The sequence below is a fragment of the Scyliorhinus canicula genome, chromosome 5 (assembly GCF_902713615.1).
Source record: "Scyliorhinus canicula chromosome 5, sScyCan1.1, whole genome shotgun sequence".
Lineage (NCBI taxonomy): Eukaryota > Metazoa > Chordata > Chondrichthyes > Carcharhiniformes > Scyliorhinidae > Scyliorhinus > Scyliorhinus canicula.
The window spans coordinates 31,740,267-31,765,636 of NC_052150.1; the positions used below are offsets into that span (position 1 = coordinate 31,740,267).

General features: G+C 49.1%; 1 protein-coding gene across 4 annotated transcripts in view; it reads right to left on the reverse strand.

Moving 5' to 3' along the window:
• LOC119965893 overlaps positions 1-25,155 on the reverse strand; it is a 119,797-nt gene extending 94,642 nt beyond the window's left edge. For 2 of the 4 annotated variants that reach the window (XM_038796864.1, XM_038796861.1), the window contains exons 1-6: positions 24,932-25,054; positions 21,340-21,480; positions 13,708-13,837; positions 9,572-9,659; positions 8,041-8,106; positions 6,897-7,040 (exon numbers count right to left, since the gene is read on the reverse strand). In XM_038796864.1, the coding sequence (XP_038652792.1) occupies positions 6,897-7,040; positions 8,041-8,106; positions 9,572-9,659; positions 13,708-13,837; positions 21,340-21,448 (537 nt within the window). In that variant the 5' untranslated portion in view covers positions 21,449-21,480; positions 24,932-25,054. Of the gene's footprint in view, positions 1-6,896; positions 7,041-8,040; positions 8,107-9,571; positions 9,660-13,707; positions 13,838-21,339; positions 21,481-24,931 lie in introns of all 4 variants that reach the window. The other 2 variants (XM_038796862.1, XM_038796863.1) reach the window with 2 other exon arrangements.
• Between the last annotated feature and the right edge of the window lie 215 nt (positions 25,156-25,370).

Consider the following 25,370-nt stretch of genomic DNA (forward strand, 5'->3'; position numbering starts at 1 on the left):
GGTCTTGGCCGCCACGCTATGAGAGGCACTCAATGCAGTGGTCAGGGGGGAGTTTATATCAATTCGGGCTCACAGGGAGAAGGAGGAATGGGCAGAAGTGTCGAGATTGGTGGACGAGATTATGCGAGTGGACAGAAGGTACGCGGAAGCCCCGGAGGTGGGATTGTTGAAGGAGAGGCAGAAGCTCCAGATGGAGTTTGGATTGGTGTCCACAAGGAAGGCAGTGTGTATGAGTATGGGCAGAATGCTAGCAGGATGCTGAGCCACCAGCTCAGGAAGCAGGAGAAGGCGAGGGAGATTGGCAGGATGAAGAACGGCAGGGGCGGAGCGGTATTGGATCTGTTGGCGGTGAATGGGGTGATTGAGGAATTCTATAGGAGGCTTTATGAATCGGAACCCTCGGCTGAGGGGGAGGGAACACGGGATTTTTTGGACGGGCTGGTAGAGCCCATTGGATTGATGGAGGTGTTGAAGGGTATGGCGGCAATGCAAGCAGGGAAGGCCCCAGGTCCGGACGGCATCCCAGTAGAGTTTTACAAAAGGTTTTTGGGTGACCTGGGGCCCCTGCTGGTGAGGGTATTTAATGAGGTGAGGGAGAAGGGTGAGCTTCCCCCCCACATTGGCGCAGGCCTCACTATCTCTGATCCTGCAGAAAGCCAAGGACCCGGAGGAGTGTTGGTCCTACCATCCAATATCGTTATTGAATGTGGATGCCAAGTTACTGGCTATGATTCTGGACTTGCAGGTTGAGGATTGTGTGCCGGAGGTGATGGGGGGAGACCAGACGGGATTCATAAAAGAGAGGCATATGTCGGCCAATATCAGGCGCCTGCTAAATGCTATGATGCCCTGGAGGGACGAAAGGTGGAGGTGGCGGTTGTGATCAATACGGAGAAGGCCTGCTGTCCGTAGGCAACTGGGGTCATTGTTCTGCCCACGATGGCCAACGGTTCCCTAGTGAACTTTGCCCTTTGCCAAATGCCCCTCCATGTCCCTCAAGTCTAATCGCTGGATTTCCTTCCTGACCTGATGGAATACCTGCTGTCCTGTTGCCGACACCGCAGTCCCCAGTTCAGTTCCATTAAGAGTGGGTGACCATTCACCTGGATGGTGACTTTGATGGGGAGCTACTCTTGGCGTGGCGATGCATTTTAACTGCATTCATCCATCTTTGTTGGGCTGCACTTGGTCGAAGGTCCAAGCTCTTGGCAGGTGTGTAACTTGACTGGGGTGACGCGCTTGTTGTCTGACTGGTCCCTTCGGGTCCTCCAGCCACAGGTGCAACACATCAGTGAATCCTCCACCAGTGGTTCAGGGGTGATGTCTCACCTGGCTGCAGCGGCCCTCAGCCAACCAGCCAGGCTCTGAATGTGCTCGGGCAAGGGCTGGGCCCCAGAGGCTTTATTCATAGGGGGTGCCATTCGCCTGAATGGAGGGGGGGGGGGGGGGGGGGGGGGGGGGGCGCCCTGGAGTTCCTGGACTCCCTTCTCCACGCTCTCCCAGGAGAGGGAAATCCCGATGGCCCTTTTCGAGTCCAAAGATGGTTCAGCCAGCTGTTTTCCCTTGGCCATCATGTTATATACTCCGCACACAAGGCAGTCCCTTGGCACCTCTGGTAGGGATGGCCCATAATTGCAGTGCTCAGCTAGTTTGTGTAAGTGTGCTAGAAACTCAGTAATGGTCTCCCCTGGGGTGCTCTTAGACATAGAACATAGAACAGTACAGCACAGAACAGGCCCTTCGGCCCTCAATGTTGTGCCGAGCCATGATCACCCAACTCAAACACACGTATCCACCCTATACCCGTAACCCAACAACCCCCCCTTAACCTTACTTTGATTAGGACACTACGGGCAATTTAGCATGGCCAATCCACCTAACCCGCACATCTTTGGACTGTGGGAGGAAACCGGAGCACCCGAGAGGAAACCCACGCACACAGGGGGAGGACGTGCAGACTCCTCACAGACAGTGATCCAGCCGGGAATCGAACCTGGGACCCTGGAGCTGTGAAGCATTTATGCTAACCACCATGCTACCCTGCTGCCCAGTATCCTGCACTGAACCAGTATCTTTGGACACTGACTGGCGGTCTGGTGTTACAGTGGTCCACCACAAGCGCCACCAATTCGTCAAATGTCTTGGGAGTCAGGGGCTGCTGGGTAGGTTAGGCTCTTTTTGACAGTAAAAGTGGTAGCCCCACAGGCGGTCAGGAGAATCACCTTCTGGCGGTCATTCCCATTAATGCCATTTTCCTGAAAAAGTAACTTATTCGCTCAGCGTACTGAGCCCAATTTTTTTTAAATTCGTTCATGGGATGTGGGCATCGATGGCTGGGCCAGCATTTATTGTCCATCCCGAAGGACATTTAAGAGTCAATCACATTGCTGTGGGTCTGGAGTTGCATTAAGCCAGACCAGGTAAGGATGGCAGATTTCCTTCGCTAAAGTGAACCAGATAGGTTTTTACGACAATTGACAATGGGTTTCATAGTCATCACTGAACCTACAATTCCTGATTTTGTTTTAATTGAATTCAAATTTCACCAACTGCCCTGGTGGGATTCAAACCTGGGTCCACAGATCATTACCCGGAGTCTCTGGATTACTAGTCCAGTGTCAATAGCACTATGCCACTGCCTTCTCAGTCTTCTATACTTGCATCAAAAGCATTGAGTCTCCTGAAGAACAGCATTTTTAAACCAGTGATGCAGCCGTGGTACAGGTGTCCAGCAACGCCACCTGTAGTTCCGTTTTGTCCTCGTCACCAATATGGTAAACAATGAAAATGAAATGAAAATGAAAATCGCTTATTGTCACGAGTAGGCTTCAATGAAGTTACTGTGAAAAGCCCCTAGTCGCCACATTCCGGCGCCTGTCCGGGGAGGCTGGTACGGGAATCGAACCGTGCTGCTGGCCTGCTTGGTCTGCTTTAAAAGCCAGCGATTTAGCCTGGTGAGCTAAACCAGCCCCAACGAGGAGTATCAAAAGTTGTGTCCTAGAAGTTTATTTTCTTACTCACAGCAAGCGGTGAAGGGCACAAAAAGTCCCAGCCGGGACCATCCGAAGATGCCGGCTCGCGGCTGGGCCGGCAATTATCTCACGAAGTTGACAAGCCCCTGCTGTTGGGCCTGTGCCCCTCAGCAGGGGAGCTTGTATTCCACAAGCCCCAGGGCAAGATTAATCATGTCATTCCCATGGGGATCAAGGAGACAAAGGATATTCAGTTTCTTTATAACATTATTTACCTGCTCTCATGCTTTCAAGAAGTGAGATACTTGAATCCTTAGGACCCTCTGAATTGACATATTTAACTTCTCTCTATTGGAGGTATGCCCCCATCCCAGTTTTCTTCCCAAAATTACCATACCACATCCTTTACATTAAACAGCATTCTCCATTTCTACATCTATTTCACTAACCTAGCTTATTTTTTATTCACTCATCCCCAGTTGGTCTTGAGAAGGTAGTGATGATTCGCCTTTTCAATATATGCCAATTGAGTGGACAGGGTACTCTCATTGTGTTGTCAGATAGAGAGTTCCAGGATTTTGGCCCAGTGACTATGAAGAAACAGCAATATATTTCAAAGTCGGGATAGTGTGTGACTTGGAACAAAAGTGGTAGGTAAAGTGTTCCCGTGTGCCTGCTGGCCTTGTTCTTCTAGGAGGTAGCAGTTACAGCTTTGGGAGGTGTTGCTGAGGAAGCCTGGAAAGTTGATTCAGTCCATCTTGTAGATTGCCCAAACAACTCACTGTGCACCAGTGGTATAGGGTGTGAAGGCTGAAAGTCAACGCTACCACCAAGAAAGCACAACAGTGCCTATACGTCCGCAGGAAACTAAGGAAATTCGGCATGTCATCATTAACTCTTACCAGCTTTTACAGATGCACTATAGAAAGCATCCTATCTGGCTGCATCACAGCCTGGTATGGCAACTGCCTGGCCCAAGACTGCAAGAAACTTCAGAGAGTCGTGAACACAGCACAGTCCATCACACGAACCTGCCTCCCATCCATTGACTCCATCTACACCTCCCGCTGCCTGGGGAAAGTGGACAGCATAATCAAAGACCTCTCCTACCCACCCTGTTCACTCTTCCAACTTCTCCCATCAGGCAGGAGATACAAAAGTCTGAGAACACGCACAAACAGACTCAAAAACAGCTTCTTCCCCGCTGTTACCAGACTCCTGTAGTTCCGTTTTGCCCTCGTCACCAATATGGTAAACAATGAAAATGAATGAAATGAAAATCGCTTATTGTCACGAGTAGGCTTCAATGAAGTTACTGTGAAAAGCCCCTAGTCGCCACATTCTGGCGCCTGTCCGGGGAGGCTGGTACGGGAATCGAACCGTGCTGCTGGCCTGCTTGGTCTGCTTTAAAAGCCAAACGATCCTCTTATGGACTGACCTCATTAACACTACACCCCTGTATGCTTCATCCAATGCCGATGCTTATGTAGTTATATTGTGTACCTTGTGTTGCCCTATTATGTATTTTCTTTTATTTCCTTTTCTTTTCATGTACTTAATGATCTGTTGAGCTGCTCGCAGAAAATACTTTTCACTGTACCTCGGTACACATGACAATAAACAAATCCAATCCAATGTTCATAGTCAGCCTATTTAGTCTTGCTGCCCTTGATGGCTTTGTCCCACCTATTTTAACAATAGATTTAGAGTTATTGTCATTTGTACCGAGGTACAGTGAAAAGTATTGTTCTCCAGCAGTCCAAATTATTCCATACATGAAAAAACATAGGACATAGACATGGGCATTGGGTGAAGCATAGGGAGTGTAGTGGCTGCACAGAAGAGATGTGTGGAGAGATCAGTTCAGTCCATAAGAGGGTCATTTAGGAGTCTCGTAACAGTGGGGAAGAATCTGTTTCTGAATCTGTTAGTGTGTGTTCTCAAACTTGTGTACTTCCTGCCCAATGGAAGAAGTTGGAAGAGTGAATAAGCCTGGTGGGAGGGGTCTTTGATTATGCTGCCTGCTTTCCCGAGGCAGCGGGAGAAGTAGACAGAGTCAATGGATGGGAGGCGGTTTTGTGTGATGGACTGGACTGTGGTCACGACTCTCTGTAGTTTCTTACAGCCTTGGACCGAGCAGTTGCCATACCAAGTTGTGATGCTGCCCGATAGGATGAATCTGTAAAAATTAGTAAGTCAATGTGGGCATGCCGAACTTCCTTAGTTTCCTGAGGAAGTATTGGAATTGTTGTACTTTCTTGGTCATAGCATCGACATGGGTGGACCAGGACAGATTGTTGGTGATGTGCACACCTAGGAATTTGAAGCTGTCAACCATCTCCACCCGTTGATGCAGACAGGGGTGTGTACGACACTTTGCTTCCTGAAGTCAATGACCAGCTCCTTAGTTTTGCTGATGTTGAGGGAGAGATTGTTGTCATTACACCACTCCACTAGGTTCTCTATCTCCCTCCTGTACTCTGACTCATCGTTGTTCGAAATCCAACCCACTACGGTTGTGTCATCAGAAAACTTGTAGATGGAGTTGGAGCCAAATTTTCCACGCAGTCGTGTGTATAGGGAGTATAGTAGGGGGCTAAGTACACATGAATGCGGGGGCCGGTGTTGAGGATTATCGTGGAAGTGGTGTCATTGTTTAATGATTGTGGTCTATGGGTCAAAAAGTCGAGGATCCAATTGCAGAGTGAGCAGCCATATCCGAGGTTTTGGAGTTTGGGTATGAGCTTGGCTGGGATTATGGTGTTGAAGGCGGGGCTGTAGTCAATAAATAGGAGTCTGATGTAGGAGTCCTTGTTGTCGAGATGCTCTGAGGATGAGTGTAGGGCCAGGGAGATAGTGACTGCTGTGGGCCAGTTGTGGTGGTATGCGAATTGCAGTGGATCAGGGAATTCTGAGAGTATGGAGTTGATGTGTCTCATGACCAATCTCATGAGGCACTTCATAATGATAGATGTCAAGGCCATCGGGTGGTAGTCATTGAGGCACGTAGCTTGGTTCTTCTTTGGCACCGGAATATAGCAGCTTTCTTTTTTCTGATTTCTGAAGTGGAACTTCAACCTCAGAAAATGAAATGTTTCCTGCGCTTCCCTCCTCCTGCAACTGCCATTGTATTCCATTTTGTCACAACCCACTTACCTCCAAGCACACTGGGCTAAATAGCTGGCTTGTGATGCAGAACAAGGCAGCAGCGCGGGTTCAATTCCCGTACCTGCCTCCACGAATAGGCGGCAGAATGTGGCGACTAGGGGCTTTTCACAGTAACTTCATTGAAGCCTACTTGTGACAATAATTATTACTATTATCCTGAAATTATTGGAACCCTTTAAATGGGCATGTTAAGCCCCACTTTCCCTACTCCTCAATTCAATTATATGGCCAGTCAACAGCCACTTTACCCCCTTTGGCATTTTACCAGCATCGGGAATGCCTCCCAGTGACTTCCCAGGTAAGAGCGTGGAGTTGGCGGAGTTGGGACGGCAGACTCAGAAGCAGCCTCTTGATCGGATACTCCAGGTAAAATCGCCCTTCACTGTCCTGCCAACCACGTAGGCTTGGCACGCACTTTCAGTCCCTGCTGCTGGACCTCCTTGAGTCAGGTAAAATGCAACCCTTTATTCTTATCAATGCTAAACACAGATTTACACTGACAACAAATTATAGCAGTGATTTCTTACATAATGAATTAATTTCAAACATACATCAAGCATATCGACTGAGATAAATGTGGCACACTTATTCTATATGCATAGTGGATTTTTACTTTGTGTAATCATTCCCAATTCTATAAGTTCCAATAATTAGATTAAAAAGCAAATCATATAAACAGTTATCCATCCAAAAATACATTTATGCCTGCAAACTCAGTAATTAATTTCAGTACTGTTATGATTTTTAACATCTTACCAGTTCTTTCAGGCATAAAGAAAGGGGCTTCCCCGTGTGCATTGCATTTGTTATCCATTTATTCTCTTCTAAATACTCATGAATATGGAAGTATCCATTCTGTCGCTTCGACTGCTCGGCTGAGGGGGCCTGAGGTTTCTTCATCTGCATTGCAAATGCAATTTTAAAATGATGAAGTTTAAATTATTTCTGGCAAGGTGTAACTGTGAACATACTTATCCGTCTCTACGTATTTACTCTGACAAAACTGATAGTCACAACAAAATCTAATCAATGGTGACCCACTTTCTGACTTTGCAAAAGCCGCTCTAAAAGCAAACCACGGTGAGCTCTGCAAAAGCAAGCCACGGTGGAAGCAATGGGCCTCCGCCAGGCCTAACAGGAGTAAAATGAAGAACTTAAATGATTGAAAGAAGACAAAAGGCAAGCCAATACTCAGTTTAGCAACACCTATTCGGGGTGCACCAAAATACCAACAGGCCAATGCCATTTTTAAAAGGATTTGTACGCTATCTGTCTTATACTATCCATTCATTGCATCAAAATAACTTGGATAGAACAATTGCTGAATAGAAAAGGAAATAACCTAATTTCAACCGTGCCCAGACAAAGGAAGCAGAGTTGGGGGTTTAAAATGGCAATGAGGTGGTAAACAGGACAATATTACAGGAGAGGCAATGGTGTAGTGGTATTGTCACTGACTAGCAATCCAGAGACCCAGGATATTGCTCTGGGGTCCCAGGTTCAAATCCTGCAAACTGCAGATGGTGAAATCTAATTCAACCATGAAACCATTGTCAATTGTCGCAAAAAGCTATCTGGTTCACTAATGTCCTTTAGGGAGGGGCAATAAATGCTGGCACAGCCTGCGACGCCCGCGTCCCGTGAAGAAAAAGAAGAATATTTCAAACCTGCCATATTAGTGGAGTTGATTAAGATTGTGAAATATTGAAGTTCAATGACATCATTCAGATCCCAACAAGGTCTTACTTCAGATAAAAGAATGAGAATGGAGTGAGTTAACGAGTACCGGAAAGGGTTCAAACGAAAGTGAAAATGCCAGCTGCATATTACTTTACCTTGCTAAGTACTTGTTTCAAAGAACGGCATTGGTTGAAACTTGATAGTTCCATGTTCCTCTTACCTGTTCTGGTTTTGCTTGAACAATCTTTATAATTGATTTATCCTCTGACCTTTTTTCCATAATTTTCTGTTACAGCAGCAAAGAAAAAAAATCTGCTTAGCTTTGGATAATTCATTCATGCAAATGCAATCTTGATTGTGTAGAGAGGTTGAAAAAGTTAGGACTGTTTCCCTCAAAACAGTAATGGTTAGGATGTAACCTAACTGAGGTTTCTAAAGGTGATGAGCAGTTTAGATACAGTAGATTTGACACAGAATTTCTATAGTGCAAAAGGAGGCCATTCGGCCTCTAATGTCTTGGGCATGCCCCAACATATCCCCATAACCCAGTAATCCCTGACCCCACCTAACCTTTAGGATTCTAAGGGACAATTTAGCATGGCCAATTCACCAAAACTGCACATCTTTGGATCTACAGAGAAAATGAAATGAAAATCGCTTATTGTCACAAGTAGGCTTCAAATGAAGTTACTGTGAAAAGCCCCTAGTCGCCACATTCCGGCGCCTGTTCGTGGAGGCTGGTACGGGAAAGATTCTGGCGAGCAGTCAGTTACCTGAGGTCATAGATTTAAATTCATTGGCTAAAGATCCGAGGTGACGATCTCCAAGAATGGGGCTATGTCCCACACTCCAGGTGAAAATGCGGGCGAATCACTCTTGACCTTTCCTTAAGAGATTCCAGAGTGATTCTCCTACCTGGAAGGGGCTAGCAGGGACCAGCGTAGCCCTCGCAAGGCTCCGGCTGTCGATAGGGCCCCTGCATGTCCGGTCGGTGGTCGCGCATGTCACATCATCGGCCGCCCCACACGAAATGGTGGACCCCACCACGGACCTGGCACCAAAAGGATAGAGCCCCCCCCCCCCCCCCCCCCCCCGGGATCGTGGATACCCGCAGATCAGTGGCCCCTGATCCACAGCCTGGCCATCTGTGAGCCCACCCCCCCCCCCCCCCCCCCCCCCCCCCCCCCCCCCCCCCCCCCCGGTGAAGGATCACCCCGCCCCCCCAGGGCAGCCAGGGACCGAGTCCGCAGCCGCCACGCCGAGTTCCCAAGGGGTGGGACCATGAGAGAACCACGCCGTCAGGAACTTGGCCAGTTACACTTGGAGATCACCGCGGGGGCCTCCGTCAATGGCCCCCTACCCGCGCCACGTGGACCGCGCGATTTGCACCAATTCTCTGGGAGCGGCGTCCCACTGGATTTCAGCATTGATGCCCATTCTCTGCCCCTGCGCCGAATGTGATTTTGGCGTGGAGGCTCGGAGAATCCCGCCCCTTGGCGTGGAGGCTCGGAGAATCCTGCCCCTTGGCGTGGAGGCTCGGAGAATCCCGCCCCTGAGCTCCACCTGAAAGGTCATTCCATCAATAATTTTTAAAGGGAGTTAAAAAAAATGTACTTGAGGATGCGGGGTTTACCAGATTAAAGACAAAAATCAGAGATTGCGGAACAAGGAATGACTGGTCTTTCAAAGAGCCAGCACGGAAAACCGAAAGGCGCATTCTATGATGTCTTGATCACTAAGAAAATATTTACCCTTAATTGTCTTTGCTGTTCAAAACTCATATAGGGTGTGAACAGATCTTGGCTATTCGTAATGACAGTCCCCAAACCACGGTAAGGTCTACAAAACATAAGAAATATTCCACATTACCTCCCTCGTCTGTCATTACTTACTCAGTGTTACATCAGCAGCCAATAATTCATGACCACGTTGAACAAAGCAGTTTCATCCTGAACAGTTCTAATAATAACAGAATCTTATGTTATGGGTGGAAATTTGAGCCGGTTTTTGGTGTTAGCATAAACAGCGATACTGGCCCAAATTCTCTCTAGAATCGGCAAACGAGATTCTTGCAGATTGCAGATTGGGGCGCCCTTTAGAGATGGTTGCCGGCAAACAAAATTCTTGCCAGCTCTATCAGGTCCCCCCCCCTGCCTGAGTGATGCCGAAAACCGATCTTGTTTTGTACAGAGTCCACTAAATTCTGGAGAGAAAACACAGTGATGCAGCTGGAGAGTTGCACACTGATTTTCTCACCTTAGCCAGCACTCTGTGCTGAGGGGAATATTCTGCTCTGTGTATTTGTTTAGCTATCCCTCAATCATTGAAATGAAATGAAACAAAAATCGCTTAGTCATGAGTAGGCTTCAATGAAGTTACTGTGAAAAGCCCCTAGTCGCCACATTCCGGCATCTGTTCGGGGAGGCTGGTACGGGAATTGAACCGTGTTGCTGGCCTGCCTTGGTCTGCTTTAAAAGCCAGCTCTTTAGCCCAGTGTGAAGGTTAAGAATGTGTTGGGGACTTCCGGTGACGGTGATGTGCTGAGCAGACGCACATCAGTTGGCTCTCCTCTGAACCAGAACAAAAAAAGGCACTTTTGTTGAATTTGGTCCAAATTTCAAATGACAAGAATCCCTCAACAGCAAAAGAAGGGTAACCAAGAACAGATGCCAGCGGATGGGAGCTCGAGGGGCTGAAGAGACGGCAGAATCGGCGGAAAGAGCCAAGACCAGCAGGCGGACGTGTTAGCAGACCCACAAGGCAAAGGGGCCCCAACCACCCTCATCAACCTGAGCATCAGCTTCCCCACCACCACCCTCGCCGGCAACCACCTGGAGACGGATGGAAAAGTTTCCTGATGAAGGAGCTGACCACCATGAAGGAGGAAATCAGGATAGAAATCCAGGTGGCGGTCAAGGTGGCAGTGGCAAATGCGATGGCCAACGTGCAGAAGGCAATCGATGGGCGGGGAAAGAAAGTGGCGACTTAGGAGAGGACGATCCTCGAATGGGAAAAGGCCTCGACAGACCAGAGCGACAGAATCATTGCCCTGGCGGTAGAGGTAAAAGGGTTGGTGGCGGTCCAGGGGAACCCAAGGGGAAAGTCAAGGGCCAGGAGAACAGGTCTTAACGACAAAACATCAGAGGAGGGATTCTGCGGGAATCGACGGGGCGGGCAACTGTGAACCACTCCGGCGACGGGCCGCCTCAGGGGCTAGGCGGGCGCCGGAGTGGTTTGCGCCTCACCAGCCAGCAGGGAAGGGGCTTGACGCCACGCCAACCGCCGCCGAAGGGCCTCCACCAGCCGGTGCGAGTTGGCACATGTGCGGGAGCACCAGCGTGTGCTGGCATCACCCTAGCGCATGCGCTGGGGGGGGGGTTCATCTCTGCGTCGGTCATTGCGGAGGACCACGGCGGCCGACGCGGAATAGAGTGCCCCCATGTCACAGGCCTGCCTGCGGGTCGGTGGGCCCCGACTGCAGGCCAGGCCACCGTGGGGGCACCTCCCGGGGCCAGATCCCCGACGGCCCCGGAGGCCACCCGCGCAGCCAAGTCCCGCTGGCAAATACCTGGTGTAATATACGCCGGTGGGACTGGCCAGAAACGGGCGGCCACTTGGCCCATCGCGGGCCGGAGAATCACCGGGGGGGCCGCTGCCAGCGGCCGCCGACGAGCGCGGCGCGATTCCCGCCCCCGCAAAATCCCCGGCGGCAGTGAATTTGGCAGCAGGCGGGGGCAGGAATCATGCCGCCCCGGCGATTCTCTGACCAGGCGAGGGGGATCGGAGAATCCCGCCCCAGGTTCGTGGGTCTCTCCCAAATTTGTTGGCATTGGGGGCAAAGACCCAATGGACCACGTCACCCAAATGCTGGGCAACTTTCGGGAGAGACAGCTTCCCCAAAGCCCCAGAGCTCGACAGAGCATACAGGTCACTCAGACCAAAATCTAAGCCAGGGAGCAGCCGAGGCTGATTATTGCAAAGCTCCATCGATATCAGGACCGTGAGAGGATCCTGCAGTGGGCACACCAGACGAAAGCGAGCAGCTGGGAAGGACACAAACTTAGAATCTACCAGGACATTGGGGCAGAGCTAGCAAAACACTAATGAGCATGTTCTTCCTGGAGGTGGAGGACAAATACTAACGCTGCCAGGGAGGCCCGGCCAACCAGACCCACATGTTCTGGACCTGCCCCAGATTTGTTGGGTTCTGGGCAGCCTTTTTCAAGGCAATGTCCAAGGTTGCGGGATGAGGGTGGAGCCGTGCCCGAGAATGGCAGTCTTCGGGGTATCGGACCAGCCAGATCTTCACATGGGGAAGAGGGCTAACTTATGCATCCCTGATCACACGCCGGAGAATCCTGCTCGGCTGGCAATCAGCAGCACCACCCACAGCTGCAGAATGGCTGGCAGACCTCTCGGAATACCTGCACCGGGAGAACATCAAGTACACCATCCGAGGGTCAGGCGAGGGCTTCCACAAAGCATGGGGGCTATTCATCAGCCTGTTCCAAGAGCTGGTCAAGGCCAACTGCGACTAGGAAGAGAGGGGGTGGGAGGGAAGCGAGAAAGACGAGGAAAGGCATGCACAAGAAATGGGGCAGAGTGGGTGGGAGGGGAGGGAAGGGTCACGCAACCACCGCCCCCAACACCAAACCGGGAAAAAAAAGAAAGTGGAACATGCCACCAACAAGGGGGGGCGCTTGTAAAAACGTTGTACATAGTAACAAACTTGTTTGTAAATGGCAGATACACATGAGTTGCCACTTTGTATATTATGTGCTTTATATGTTAAACTGTTATACTGAAATAAAAGAATGTGAGGTGGTACAAATTTTTATTGTAAGGTACTTCCCCCAACTGCTAAAAATAGTTGAGGGGTGATTTTCTGACTGGTAGTAATTTTCATTCCAAAATTCGGCCTGGCTATACGGTACAAGGGGAAGGCATATTGAGGCAAAACTGGAATAAATCCTGAATTATACTGACAACATACACATCAATAATTTAGTCTGATTTAGCACCTTCAGTAGAGCCACACATCTCAAAGTGTTTTTCAGGGCTAACTAAAATCCAAAGGTAAGGACTCAAAGAGGGAGGTAATTTAGTGGTAAATAAAATGAATAGGTATGTTCAGTTATGGCAGGCAGAAATGAGACAAATGGCATGACTGAAAAAGAATATAGCAAGCAGATATTACAGGAAAACATCACCAGAAGTAATTGTTACTTGGCAGGAAGTAAGCAACAACCATACCTAGCTTGGAATCCATAAAAAATTTTGAATACTTAAAATGTATACATAAATGATAGGGGTACCTGTGATTATAATATTGGCCAACCAAACCTCGTAAAGAACACTGAAGGCCAATCTCACAAATTCAAGGTTCCAGCGCAGAGGCCAGGCGATTAGCCTGGGAAAATAATTTTCCATCCATAATTTTTTAAAAGTTTTTGGTCACAAAACATGCAAAGCCAGAAAACAATGCTTCAATCTTGAATACTGACCCTTAATTATTCTCTGGAAGATATGCTTCTCTTTTTTCTTTTTTTTTTAATTTTTTTTTTTTAAATTTAGATTACCCAATTATTTTTTCCAATTAAGGGGCAATTTAGCGTGGCCAATCCACCTACTCTACATATTTTTGGATTGTGGGGGCGAAACCCACGCAGACACGGGGAGAATATGCAAACTCCACACGGACAGTGACCCAGAGCCGGGATCGAACCTGGGACCTCAGCGCCGTGAGGCGGTTGTGCTAACCACTAGGCCACCGTGCTGCCCAGATATGCTTCTCTACTGGAACAGTGAGTTTCAAATTTACCAAATACATTGAGAAAATTTATTCATTCACAATTTTGATGAACTTTTAAAAAATACATCTAGTTACTTTGCAAGGGGTGTAAAGAAACCACAGCGGAGAAGCTCCTGCCTTCTTTCATATTTCTTCTTCAATGCTGCTTCTACAGGTGAAATGTTATCATCGTAGACTGCATCCTGAAACTGAACAGCGCTGTTACCTATTACAAGGGAAAAATTGCAATTTATTTCTGCTCTATTTCTTAATGTATCCATTTTATTTTGGTTATCTTCTACTCATATGCAAAGGAACAATACTACTTTATAAGTAGGTTTTGATAAAAAATAATTCAGACAAACAAACTATTCACAAAGGAAGACTACAATAGGTATTCCTGTGTTACTTCTCGTTGGGCACCAGGCAAGACCACCATTAAGACACGCTGCCTGCAATGACCTGTATTTCCAAGTTCCGGTCATTATCCTTCCCCCAATGCACTCCTGGCACAACCCATGAGCCTAATGTAGCCATGTGCTGAGAAATGGCACTGGTTGCTAATATAACCCCTCTATTCGCAAAGGGAGGTAGAGAGAAAACAGGGAACTATAGACCATTGAGCATCACGTCGGTAGTAGAGAAGTTGCTGGAGTCCATAATCAAAGATTTCACAACACATCGTTTGGAAAACAGAGGTGTAATTATACAAAGTCAGCATTGATTTACCAAAGAAAAATTATTCTTGTCAAATCTACTAGGACAGTAGTGGGAACTTGTGCATGGCGTCAGAAGAAATAGGAGATGCGCTGAATGAATGCTTTTCTTCAGTGTTCACCAAGGAGAGGGGCCATGTTTTTGAGGATGAGAGTGTGATACAGGCGGGTAGGCTGAAGGAGGTAGATGTTCTGAGGAAGGATGTATTAGCAATTTTGAAATACCTGAGGGTCGACAAGTCCCCTGGGCCAGATGGGATATATCCAAGGATTACTTGGGAGGCACGGGATGAGATTGCAGAGGCTTTCATCTTTGGGTCCTCACTGTCCACGGGAATAGTGCCAGAGGACTGGAGAATGGCGAATGTGTTCCTCTTTTCAAGAAAGGGAATAGGAATGACCCTGGTAATTATAGGCCAGTTAGTCTTACTTCGGTGGTCGGTAAGTTAATGGAAAAGGTCCTGAAGGATAGGATTTATGACCATTTGGAAAGATGCAGCTTAATCCGGGATAGTCAACACGGATTCGTGAAGGGTAAGTCTTGCCTCACCAATTTGATTGAATTCTTTGAGGAGGTAACTAAGTGTGTAGATGAAGGTAGAGCAGTTGGTGTCGTATACATGGATTTTAGTAAGGTGTTTGATAAGGTTCCCCATGGTCGGCTCATGAAGAATGTAAGGAGGTGTGGGATAGAGGGAAATTTGGCCAATTGGATAAGTAACTGGCTATAACATAGAAGACAGAGGGTGTGGTGGATGGAAAATTTTCAGACTGGAGACCAGTTACCAGTGGTGTACCACAGGAATCAGTGCTGGGTCCTCTGCTATTTGTGATTTTTATCAATGACTTGGAGGAGGGGGCTGAAGGGTGGGTCAGTAAATTTGCTGATGACACCAAGATTGGTGGAGTAGTGGATGAGGTGGAGGGCTGTTGTAGGCTGCAAAGAGACATTGATAGGATGCAGAGCTGGACTGAAAAATGGCAGATGGAGTTTAACCCTGATAAATGCGAGGTGATTTATTTTGGTAGAAAAAATTTGAATGCGAATTACAGGGTCGACGACAGGGTTCTGAGGAATGTGGAGGAACAGAGAGATCTTGGGATTTATGTCCACAGATCTGTGAAGGTTGCAACTCAAGTGGATAGAGCCATGAAGAAGGCTGATAGTGTGTTAGCATTTATTAACAGGGGACTTGAGTTTAAGTGCCGCGGAGTTATGCTACAACTATACATGACCCAGGTGAGACCACATTTGGAGTATTGGGCGAAATTCTCCGACCCCACGCAGGGTCGGAGAATAGGCGGGAAGCGGCGTTATTTTCGCTCCCGCAGGTTTTTCAATTCTCCCGCCGGTCATAAACCGGCGTTGTGCAAATCCCGCCGGCAGCCTGTGAAAACAGCTGGCGCCGGCGGGATTTCATTTTTAAAAAAACTTACCTCAAATCTCCGGCCCGGATGGGCCGAAGTCCCGCCGCTGGGAGGCCTTCTCCCGCCGCCGAAGTTTAAACCACCTTGGTGGCTGCGGGCTCAGCGGCGCGAGCAGGCCCCCGGGGTCCTGGGGGGGCGGGGGGCGATCGGACCCGGGGGGGTGCCCCCACGGAGGCCTGGCCCGCGATCGGGGCCCCCCGCTCACTCTGCGGGGCAGTGCCGTGGGGGCACTCTTTCTCCTTCCGCTCCGCCACGGCCTCCGCCATGGCAGACGCGGAGGAGAACCCCGCATCGCGCATGCGCCGGCAGTGACGTCAGCGGCCAGCTGCCGCTGACGTCACTGCCGGCGCATGCGGCGACCGCCGAAAGCCTTTCGGCCAGCCCCACTTCCGACGGCGCCGGGTGTTTGCGCCAGTCTTCTGGTGCAAACTGCTCCGGCGCGGGGCTGGCCCCCAAAGGTGGGGAGAATTCCCCACCTTTGGGGAGGCGCGACCCCTGAGTGGTTGGCGCCACTCCCCTACGCCGGCACCCTCCGTCACGTCGGGTAGGGGAGAATCCAGCCCCTTGTGTGCAGTTCTGGTTACCTCATTATAGGAAGGATGTGGAAGCTTTGGAAAGGGTGCAAAGGAGATTTACCAGGATGCTGCCTGGTTTGGAAGGTAGGTCTTATGAGGAAAGGTTGAGGGAGCTAGGGCTTTTCTCTTTGGAGCAGAGGAGGATGAGAGGCGACTTAATAGAGGTTCATAAGATGATGAAGGGGACAGATAGAGTGGACATTCAGAGACTATTTCCTCCGGTGGATGTAGCTGTTACAAGGGGGCATAACTATAAGATTCAGGGTGGGAGATATAGGAGGGATGTCCGAGGTAGGCTCTTTACTCAGAGAGTGGTTAGGGTGTGGAATGGACTGCCTGCTGTGATAGTGGAATCGGACACTTTAGGAACTTTTAAGCGGTTATTGGATAAGCACATGGAGCACTCCACAATGACAGAGAGTGGGATAGCTTGATCTTGGTTTCGGACAATGCTCGGCCCAACATCGAGGGCCGAAGGGACTGTTATGTGCTGTACTGTTCTATGTTCCAGAATTCTTTGAAGTAACTAGTAGAGTTGACCAGGGTTAACCAGTCGATGTGGTTTATTTAGGTTTTCAGAGGGCTTTCAACAAATTCTCAGATAGCAGGTTACTAATTAAAGTTAAAGCGCAGATTATGGGCAGTGTCTTGAGATGGATAGAAAGCTAGTTAGCAGACAGGAGGCAAAAAGTTAGAACAAATGGGTCTTTTTCTGATTGGCAAGCAGTGACTAGTGGCGTACTGTAGAGATCTGTGCTAGAACCCCAACTGCTCACATTATATATTAATGATTTGGACGAGGGAACTAAATGTATTATCTCCAAATTTGCAAATGACACAAAGTTGGGTGGGAGGGTGAGCTGTGAGGAGGATTCAGAGATGCTTCAGCACGGTTTGGACAGGCTGAGTGAGTGGGCATATGCATGGCAAACGGGGTATGACGTGGATAAATGTGAGGTTATCCACTTTTGTAGCAAAATAGGAAGGCAGATTATTATTTGAATGGGTGTAAATTGAGAGAGGTGGATACTCAGTGAGACCTTGGTGTTCTCGTACATCAGTCACTGAAAGTAAACACGCAGGTATAGCAGGCAATAAAGGCGGCAAATGGTATGTTGGCTTTTATAGCGAGAGGATGTGAGTATAGGAATAGGGATGGTTTACTGCAATTGTATAAGGTGTTGATGAGGCCATGCCTGGAGTATTGTGTGCAGTTTGCGTGTCCTTATGTGAGGAAGGATGTTCTTGCTATAGAGGGATTTCAGTGAGGATTTACCAGGCTAATTCCTGGGATGGCGGGACTATCATATGAGGAGAGACGAAGTCGGTTAGGATTACATTCACTCGAGTTCAGAAGAGTGAGAGGGGATCTCATAGAAATGTACAAATTCTAACAGGATTAGATAGGGTAGGTTCAGAAAGAATGTTCAGGATGGTGGGGGAGTCCAGAACCGTGCCCCAGAAATAAGACATAAACACAAAACATACATGAACACATATCCACAAAGGTAAACTACACACCCCCCATTTGACAGACAAATCAAAAACCCCATCAAACCCATCCCCTCAAATCAAGTCCAAGCCCCCAACACATTCCAGTCCCAGTCCTTCAGTCTTCACGATCGCTGCCGCTGCCGTTTCAAAGTAGAAATCCCTTGAGTTGTGCGTCACTCCCAACTTCACAGGGTAAACCACTCCAAACCTCACGACGTTGCTATTCAGTGCCGCCTTCGCCCATCCAAAGGCCACCTGCCTTTTGCCAAGTCCGCAGTCCAATCTTGGTATATTTGTAAACCAACACCTTCCCACTTCACGTCACATCTCTGCTTCACCCAACTCAAGATCTTCTCCTTCATGTGGATATTATGAAAGCAGATTATAACCGCCCTTGGTGGCTCATTTGCTTTAGGCTTCGGTCTGAGTGACCAATGTGCCCTGTCCAACTCATAGAGGGGGGGCTTCCCCCTGCCCCCCCTCTCCCATCAGCTTTGCCAGCACCTTCGCGAAGTATTCGTTCGGCCTTGGGCCCTCCACCCCGTCAGATAGGGAGACAATCTGCAGATTCTGCCTTCTTGACCTATTCTCCAGGTCCACCACCTTAGCTCTGAGCGCTTTGTTGACATCCGCAGCTCCTCCCCATTGAGGTGAACTGGTCACTGAGCTGCGACAGAGGCTCCTTCACCCCCTTCAAGTTCGCTCCTTGCTCCCGCAACTCGGCCGATGTCTTCGACACTACTGTCTTCATCGGGGTAATAGGCTCCTCCACCCACTCTTTCATCGCAGCCATCATCTCCCTCCATAGCACCACCAGATGATTGGTGAACTGCCTCTCGAACTCCCCTGACATCACCTCAGTCAGAGTTTCCACGGTGAGGGGAGCGGCACCATCCAGAGACCCAGCCCCCGGCATCTTTCTTCCTGCAGGTCTCACCAACTCACTCGACAGCAGACTTTTGCTCGCCCCTTTTTTCCAGTGCCATTCTTCTGGTTCTTTGACATCACGGGCGGAATTCTCCACTCCAGCGCGGCATTGGGAAGGCCGTCGTGAACTCAGCCGAGTTTCACAACGGACTCGGAGGCCGCTCCTCGCACCCTATTCACCCCCCCCCCCCCCCCCAGGGGGCTAGGAGCGGCGCTCCGTAAATCTCAGCCGCCGGGCCTTGATGCTTGCGCCGAGAATGACGCAACGGAGGTGCTTAAGTGACGTCAGCCGCACATGCGCAGGTTGGCCGGCTTCAACCCGCGCATGCGCGGCTGACGTCACGACGGCTGCCGGCTCCAACCTGCGCATGCGCGATTGCCGTCTTCCCCTCCGCTGCCCCTCAAGACGTGGCGGCTTGATCTAGCGGGGCGGCGGAGGGGAAAGAGTGCGTCGCTTGGAGACGCCGGCCCGACGATTGGTGGGCACCGATCACGGGCCTGTCCCCTCCCGAGCACGGCCGCGGTGCTCACTCCCCTCTCCACCCCCCACAAGCCACAAATGAAGATTTGGCGCCATGTTCACGACAGCAGCGACCAGATGTGGTTGCCGCCGGCGTGAACAGGTCGGGAACGTCAGGCCGCTCGGCCCATCCGGGCCGTGAAGAATCGCGGGGGGTGCCAGGGCGGCGTGTCATGATTCTCCCACCCGGCGTGGGGAGCGGAGAATTCCGCCCCACATACCTTCATTATAACTTCCCACACCAACTCATTCACAAACTGCCTCTGAAACCAGTCATAAAAATGTAAAAACCAGAGTCTCAACCAGGGGCCACCTAATGTGCGACTCACTCTGACATGTCGCCACCGGAAGTGAGGAGATAATAAAAGTTAAGGTGGCATTTTTATTTGTAAATGAAACAACTCTCTTATCCCACCATGAAAAGATTAAGGATCAGGGGTCTCAACACCAGAACTACCTGCAAATAGTTTGATAATCCTGCTTTGAATGCCTTTCTCTCAATTATTGGAGAAGCCACAGGGTCTCCACGTTAGAAATATGACTGCAGCTCTGTCAGCATTTTAAGTTGAGGGCGTGTCAAGGTGGGCCCCTAATTGTAGGAGCCATCTGTTTGAGCTGGCAAAATTGAAGGCTAGATTTGGGGGATGGAAAGGCAAAGGTCTGGAGAGGGTGATTGTTTCTGGAGGGGCGGTTTTCCATCTGGGAAGAGTTGAAGGAGAACGGAGGGCTTGGGGTGGTGGGGGGGGTGTCGGATGCATTCAGGTATTTTCAGGTGCGCGACTTTGTTCGGAGCATATTTCCGACATTCCCAGAGGCACCGTTGTCTACCTTGCTGGAAAGGATACACTCTTGCGTGGGATCAGAGGAAGGCAGCACGTCCAAGATATATGAGAGGACCATGTGGGAATAGCAGGTTTCGGAGCAGGAAGTGAAGGCCAGTTGGGAGGAGAAGCTGGGACCCATTTTGGAGGAAGAGGTGTGGAGTAAGTCCCTTCGTAGGGTAAATGTGATGTCATCCTCCGCGAGGTTGAGTTTGATTCCGCTAAAGGCGATGTTTAGGGCGCACCTCACCAAGGCCAGGAGTCAATTTTTAGAAGGCATCAAGGGTAAGTGTGAGCGGTGCTCGAGAGGGCTTGCTCACCTCATCCACATGTTCCGGTCCTGCCCTGAACCCGGTGTGTTTTTGGGGGTATTTTTTTAGCACCAAATCGGCTTTCCTGAATGTGGATCGAGAGCCATGCCCATTAGTGGGGTGTTGGACCAGCTGGTGCGGAGGACAGGGTGGGGGCGGATACTCTGGCATTCACCCATCGATGGGTTCTATTGTAGATGGTGGCCATTTACATTGCACTTTAAAGAAACTGGTCACTGTTAAATGTTGATGGGGAAGGGAGGGGTGGGTAGTATCCATTTGGGAGGTACTGTTCTTCTTTGTTTTTCTTTTCTATTGTTATAATGTGTGTTACTGTGATTGTGATTTGTATAAAATGATAAAAGTTTGCATTCAATGGGTTTGCACTGTACTTAATATTGATTTAAAATTGATAAATTTTAGGGGCTGGTTTAGCACAGTTGGCTAAATCGCTGGCTTGTAATACAGAACAATGCCAGCAGCGCGAGTTCAATTGCTGTACCAGCCTCCCCGAACAGGCGCCGGAATGTGGTGTAGGGGCTTTTCACAGTAACTTCACTGAAGCCTCTTGTGATAATAAGCAATTATATTATTATTATTAAATAAGGAAGGGTTGGAACTGGCTGAAATACTTTTTAAAAAATAAATTTAGAGTACCCAATTAATTTTTTCCAATTAAGCATGACCAATCCACATATCCTGCACATCTTTGGGTTGTGGGGGCGAAACCCACGCAAACACGGGGAGAATATGCAAACTCCACACGGACAGTGACCCAGAGCCGGGATCGAACCTGGGACCTCGGCGCCGTGAGGCTACAGGGCTAACCCACTGAGCCACCGTGCTGCCTAACTGGCTGAAATACAACATTGCTGATGTTATTTTGCTAATTGTGAAGAAAGTAGATCTCTGTATTTGCATTTTCTAAACACAAACCATCTTGCGCTTTTGTGGCAAAGCATTGCTTTACAAAGTTGAAAAGTTGAAGGTCCTTCTCTTTTAGAATCTGTTCTTGAACAACTGGTCTCCTAAATAAATCCGCCATTCAGAAGTCAAGACTCTCGCTTTGCAACGTATCTGCAATTATTAAAAAAATACTTTAATGCAACTTCCAATTTTAAAACAAAATTTCCCAAGGAATGAAAGATTAGTAGACCTCTAATGCTAATTATTGACCCACTTTCTAACAACAACTACAAAATGTCAGACAACCTACCATTCGTGTGTGTTTGCCTTGTTTTTGACACAGGTTCAATCCCGATATAAAATTCTGCAGAAACTTTTATGAAGTCAGGAAACCTCCGTCCCTTCTAATGTAAATGGTGCCTTGTTTCAGTTTCATATTGTCTCTTTGATTCCCGGTCAGAGGGATGGGAAAACCTAGTTGGAAGGAGCTCTGTATATGGTAGTTGGCTTTCCTTCATAGAATGAGGCCTAATTATGCATTGGCCCTGACTGATTGGAACCCAAAGGAGAGATCAGGAATTGTTCATAAGGTTTATTGCTGTTTTTAAATGATGCCCAGACCACATCCAACTGTTCAAAAAAAAACTTACCTAAAAAAGGCAAGCACAGGTGGGGTCACCACTCTCGGGAATATCTCCATATTGTCCACAAGTGTGATCCCAATCTCTCAGCAGCCTGTAAGCAACATCTCCACTCCAGCTTTGACATCTTTATCCTCCAGTCCCAGATTATTCTCGTGAAACTCAATGTAAACTTTCTAAAAGGCACTTACAGCCTTCCAGACTCAAGAATGAGTTCCAATAGTTCCAGATCTTAGACACTGCTGGTATTTTGTGTCTTCTGTTTTTGAAGAGCGACAGTTAATAATGATTCTGCTTTTCCTACTGTTATGGACCAGAGTTAAGGAACCCCAAAGTGTATCATGGAGTTCACCTGACACACGACTTTTAATAGATTGTGGTATCGGGAGCACACGGCCCACTCTACAGGTGCAGTACAGCAGAAATCGAAAAGTATTTTTCAAAGCAAAACAATGTTTATTCTATGAACTCAAGTTAACCTTTTTAAAACGTACAGTGAACATCTTAGCAACCATCAATTCAGATATAACCCCCAAAGAATACAACACTAAGTAATCCTTAAGCTGGCCTTTTAACATTCATAAGGCTTTTAAAAAACTTTTAGCAGAAGCACATCAGGTTAAAGTCACTACTGAGAGCAGTTATTAGTTTTAAATCACCAAAGGATCGATTTACAGTCTTTAGATTACAGAGAGAGACTAATACACCTTCTGGCTGTGACTGCAGCTACCCAACTCTGAAAACAAAACTAAAAACTCACTCTGTAGCAGCCTGCTCAAAAACGAAAGTAAAGCAGACAGCCCAGCTCCACCCACCCTCTGACATCACTGATAAACACCCATTTCTTAAAGGTACATTTCTTAAACACCCATTTCTTAAAGGTACTCTCACTACAGATATTTATATATATATATATATATATATATATATACCTATTTATGAACACCCATTTCTTAAAGGTACTCTCACATGACACCATGTACACCTCCACCAGATGCACCTTTTGTTTTTTTTTGTTCTCCCATTTGCCTTTGAAGCAGGGGCCAGGGGGCTTTCACTAGTAGGGTGAGCATTAATATGCTCTACTCATCTTCACTATGGTTATGAGGGTTCCTTTCCTCGGCATGATGTGATACTTGACCAAAGGTAGCCCTGGAGATGCTGACTAAGCAGCTAGCAATAACAGCCTGCATAAACATTGTTATACAGAGGAAGGAGATGAGGGGAACTATAGGCCAAACTAGATGGCGGAGTCACCATGGCAACGAGCAAATCCCAGGCTGAAGGTTGAGATACCAGGATCATCTGCTGGGCCTACTTGATCCAGGTCATTGATAGAATGGTAGGGTTAAGGGTTAATGACTGTAGTGAAATCTAGTGAAAGCCAGAAATAGGACCTAAATATGTGTTGCAAATTCTATATCCTTGAGACGTACTTTGGGTCACCGAGATTCTCTCCCTGCATATGCATAAAATCTTTGTTTGATCGAGAGTGGCTGACATTTCTCACAGCTTCTTGCACCAGCATCCTTTTGCTTACCTAATCTGCCTTGCTTTCCATCCCATTACAGCCCTTCAATTTTATTATTTTGTTAGATATGGCCGCTCCTGAAGCTGCAGCCTGAAGGCGAGGCCATGTCAATGCCAAGACACACTTGAACAGAAAGCAAGCTTTCTCATTAACCAGGCAGGGGCAGGCAGGCCCTGCAATCCGTGAGGAATTTGCTCTGTTGGTGCCTTAGACCCTGTCCCCCGCCCCAAACCAGACATCCACTGCAAAGCTGTCAGTGTTTCTTTTACCTTGCAGTCTCTACATGCAGCAAGCATCCTCTTCCGACATGGGCAGAAGGCCAGTGGAGGCAGGAGGTATAACTGCCCCAAACGTCACTGCCCAGTGGGGCAGCCGTATCATTGTGCTTCCTGCGGCGGTGAATGCCATGGCAACAGGGAGATATAGGGCACGCCTCGCACACCTTCCACAGCACCTTTACCAGCCCTGCCCCTTCCCACCCCCTTACCAGCCCAGCCTCTTCCCAACCCCTTTCCAGCCCTGCCCCTCCCACACCCTTACCAGCCCTTCCCCTTACCAGCCCTGCCCCATCCCAACCGCTTACCAGCCCTACCACTTCCCACCCCCTTACCGGCCCTGCCTCTTCCCACCCCCTTACCAGCCCTGCCTCTTCCCAACCCCTTACCAGCCCTGCCTCTTCCCAACCCCTTACCAGCCCTGCCTCTTCCCACCCCCTTACCAGCCCAGCCTCTTCCCAACCTCTTACCAGCCCTGCCCCTTACCACACCCTTACCCTTACCAGCCCTGCCCCTTCCCAACCGCTTACCAGCCCTACCACTTCCCACCCCCTTACCAGCCCTGCCCCTTCCCAACCGCTTACCAGCCCTGCCTCTTCCCAACCCCTTACCAGCCCTGCCTCTTCCCACCCCCTTACCAGCCCAGCCTCTTCCCAACCTCTTACCAGCCCTGCCCCTTACCACACCCTTACCCTTACCAGCCCTGCCCCTTCCCAACCGCTTACCAGCCCTACCACTTCCCACCCCCTTACCAGCCCTGCCCCTTACCAGCCCTGCCCCTTCCCAACCGCTTACCAGCCCTGCCTCTTCCCAAACCCTTACCAGCCCTGCCACATCCCAACCCCTCAACAGCCCAGCCCCTTATCACCCCTGCCCCTTCCCAACCCCTCTTCAGAGGGCTGGTAGAGTCCAGCCCAACAAGCTACCCTCCCAAGTACCACTAAGAGCAACCAATGGCGCCACCAGGCTGAAGCTGGAGGTCCCACAGCAGGGCCGGGTAGTGGGCAGCGCTGGGCCAGGATTAACCTCGCACATCTTTCCCCTATCCAGTTTGCAAAGTTCTAAGAACACTTCCAAATATCATGATTTGGTTGTTGACAAGAAGTTAATACCTCCCCCCCCCCCCCCCCCAAGAAGTTAATACCTCCCCCGCCGCGTTTATTTTAAAAGCGTACCTGTCAAAGGGGAAACTTCACACTTGAAGTAAATATAAACTTTACCGTTGACCAAAGTGTTTGAGCCGTTAGCGCCGCGCGTCCGGAATGTTAGCGGGCGCGTCTTATGAGCTTCTCCCCGCCGCCGACCATCTGCCTCTGTCATTGGGTTGGAGCAGCAGAGGCGCCGCTCCACAAAGCAACACGACCCACATCAGCGGTGACGCTGCCAGCAACAATGAAGGCCCCAGCATGGCCTGCTCAGCACCACACCATCCAGGAGGAGATCCAGGGGGTGGGGGGTTAGGCTGCTGGGAATTCGGGCCAGGCTCACACACCATTGTTGCCGAGTGGGTGGTTCTTGCAGGGTTGCTGTCGTATTCCTGGTGTATATACCGCATGATCCATTGTCTGGGTCACTCCCACACTGGGCAACAATGTCATTCCCTCCAGCAACTTG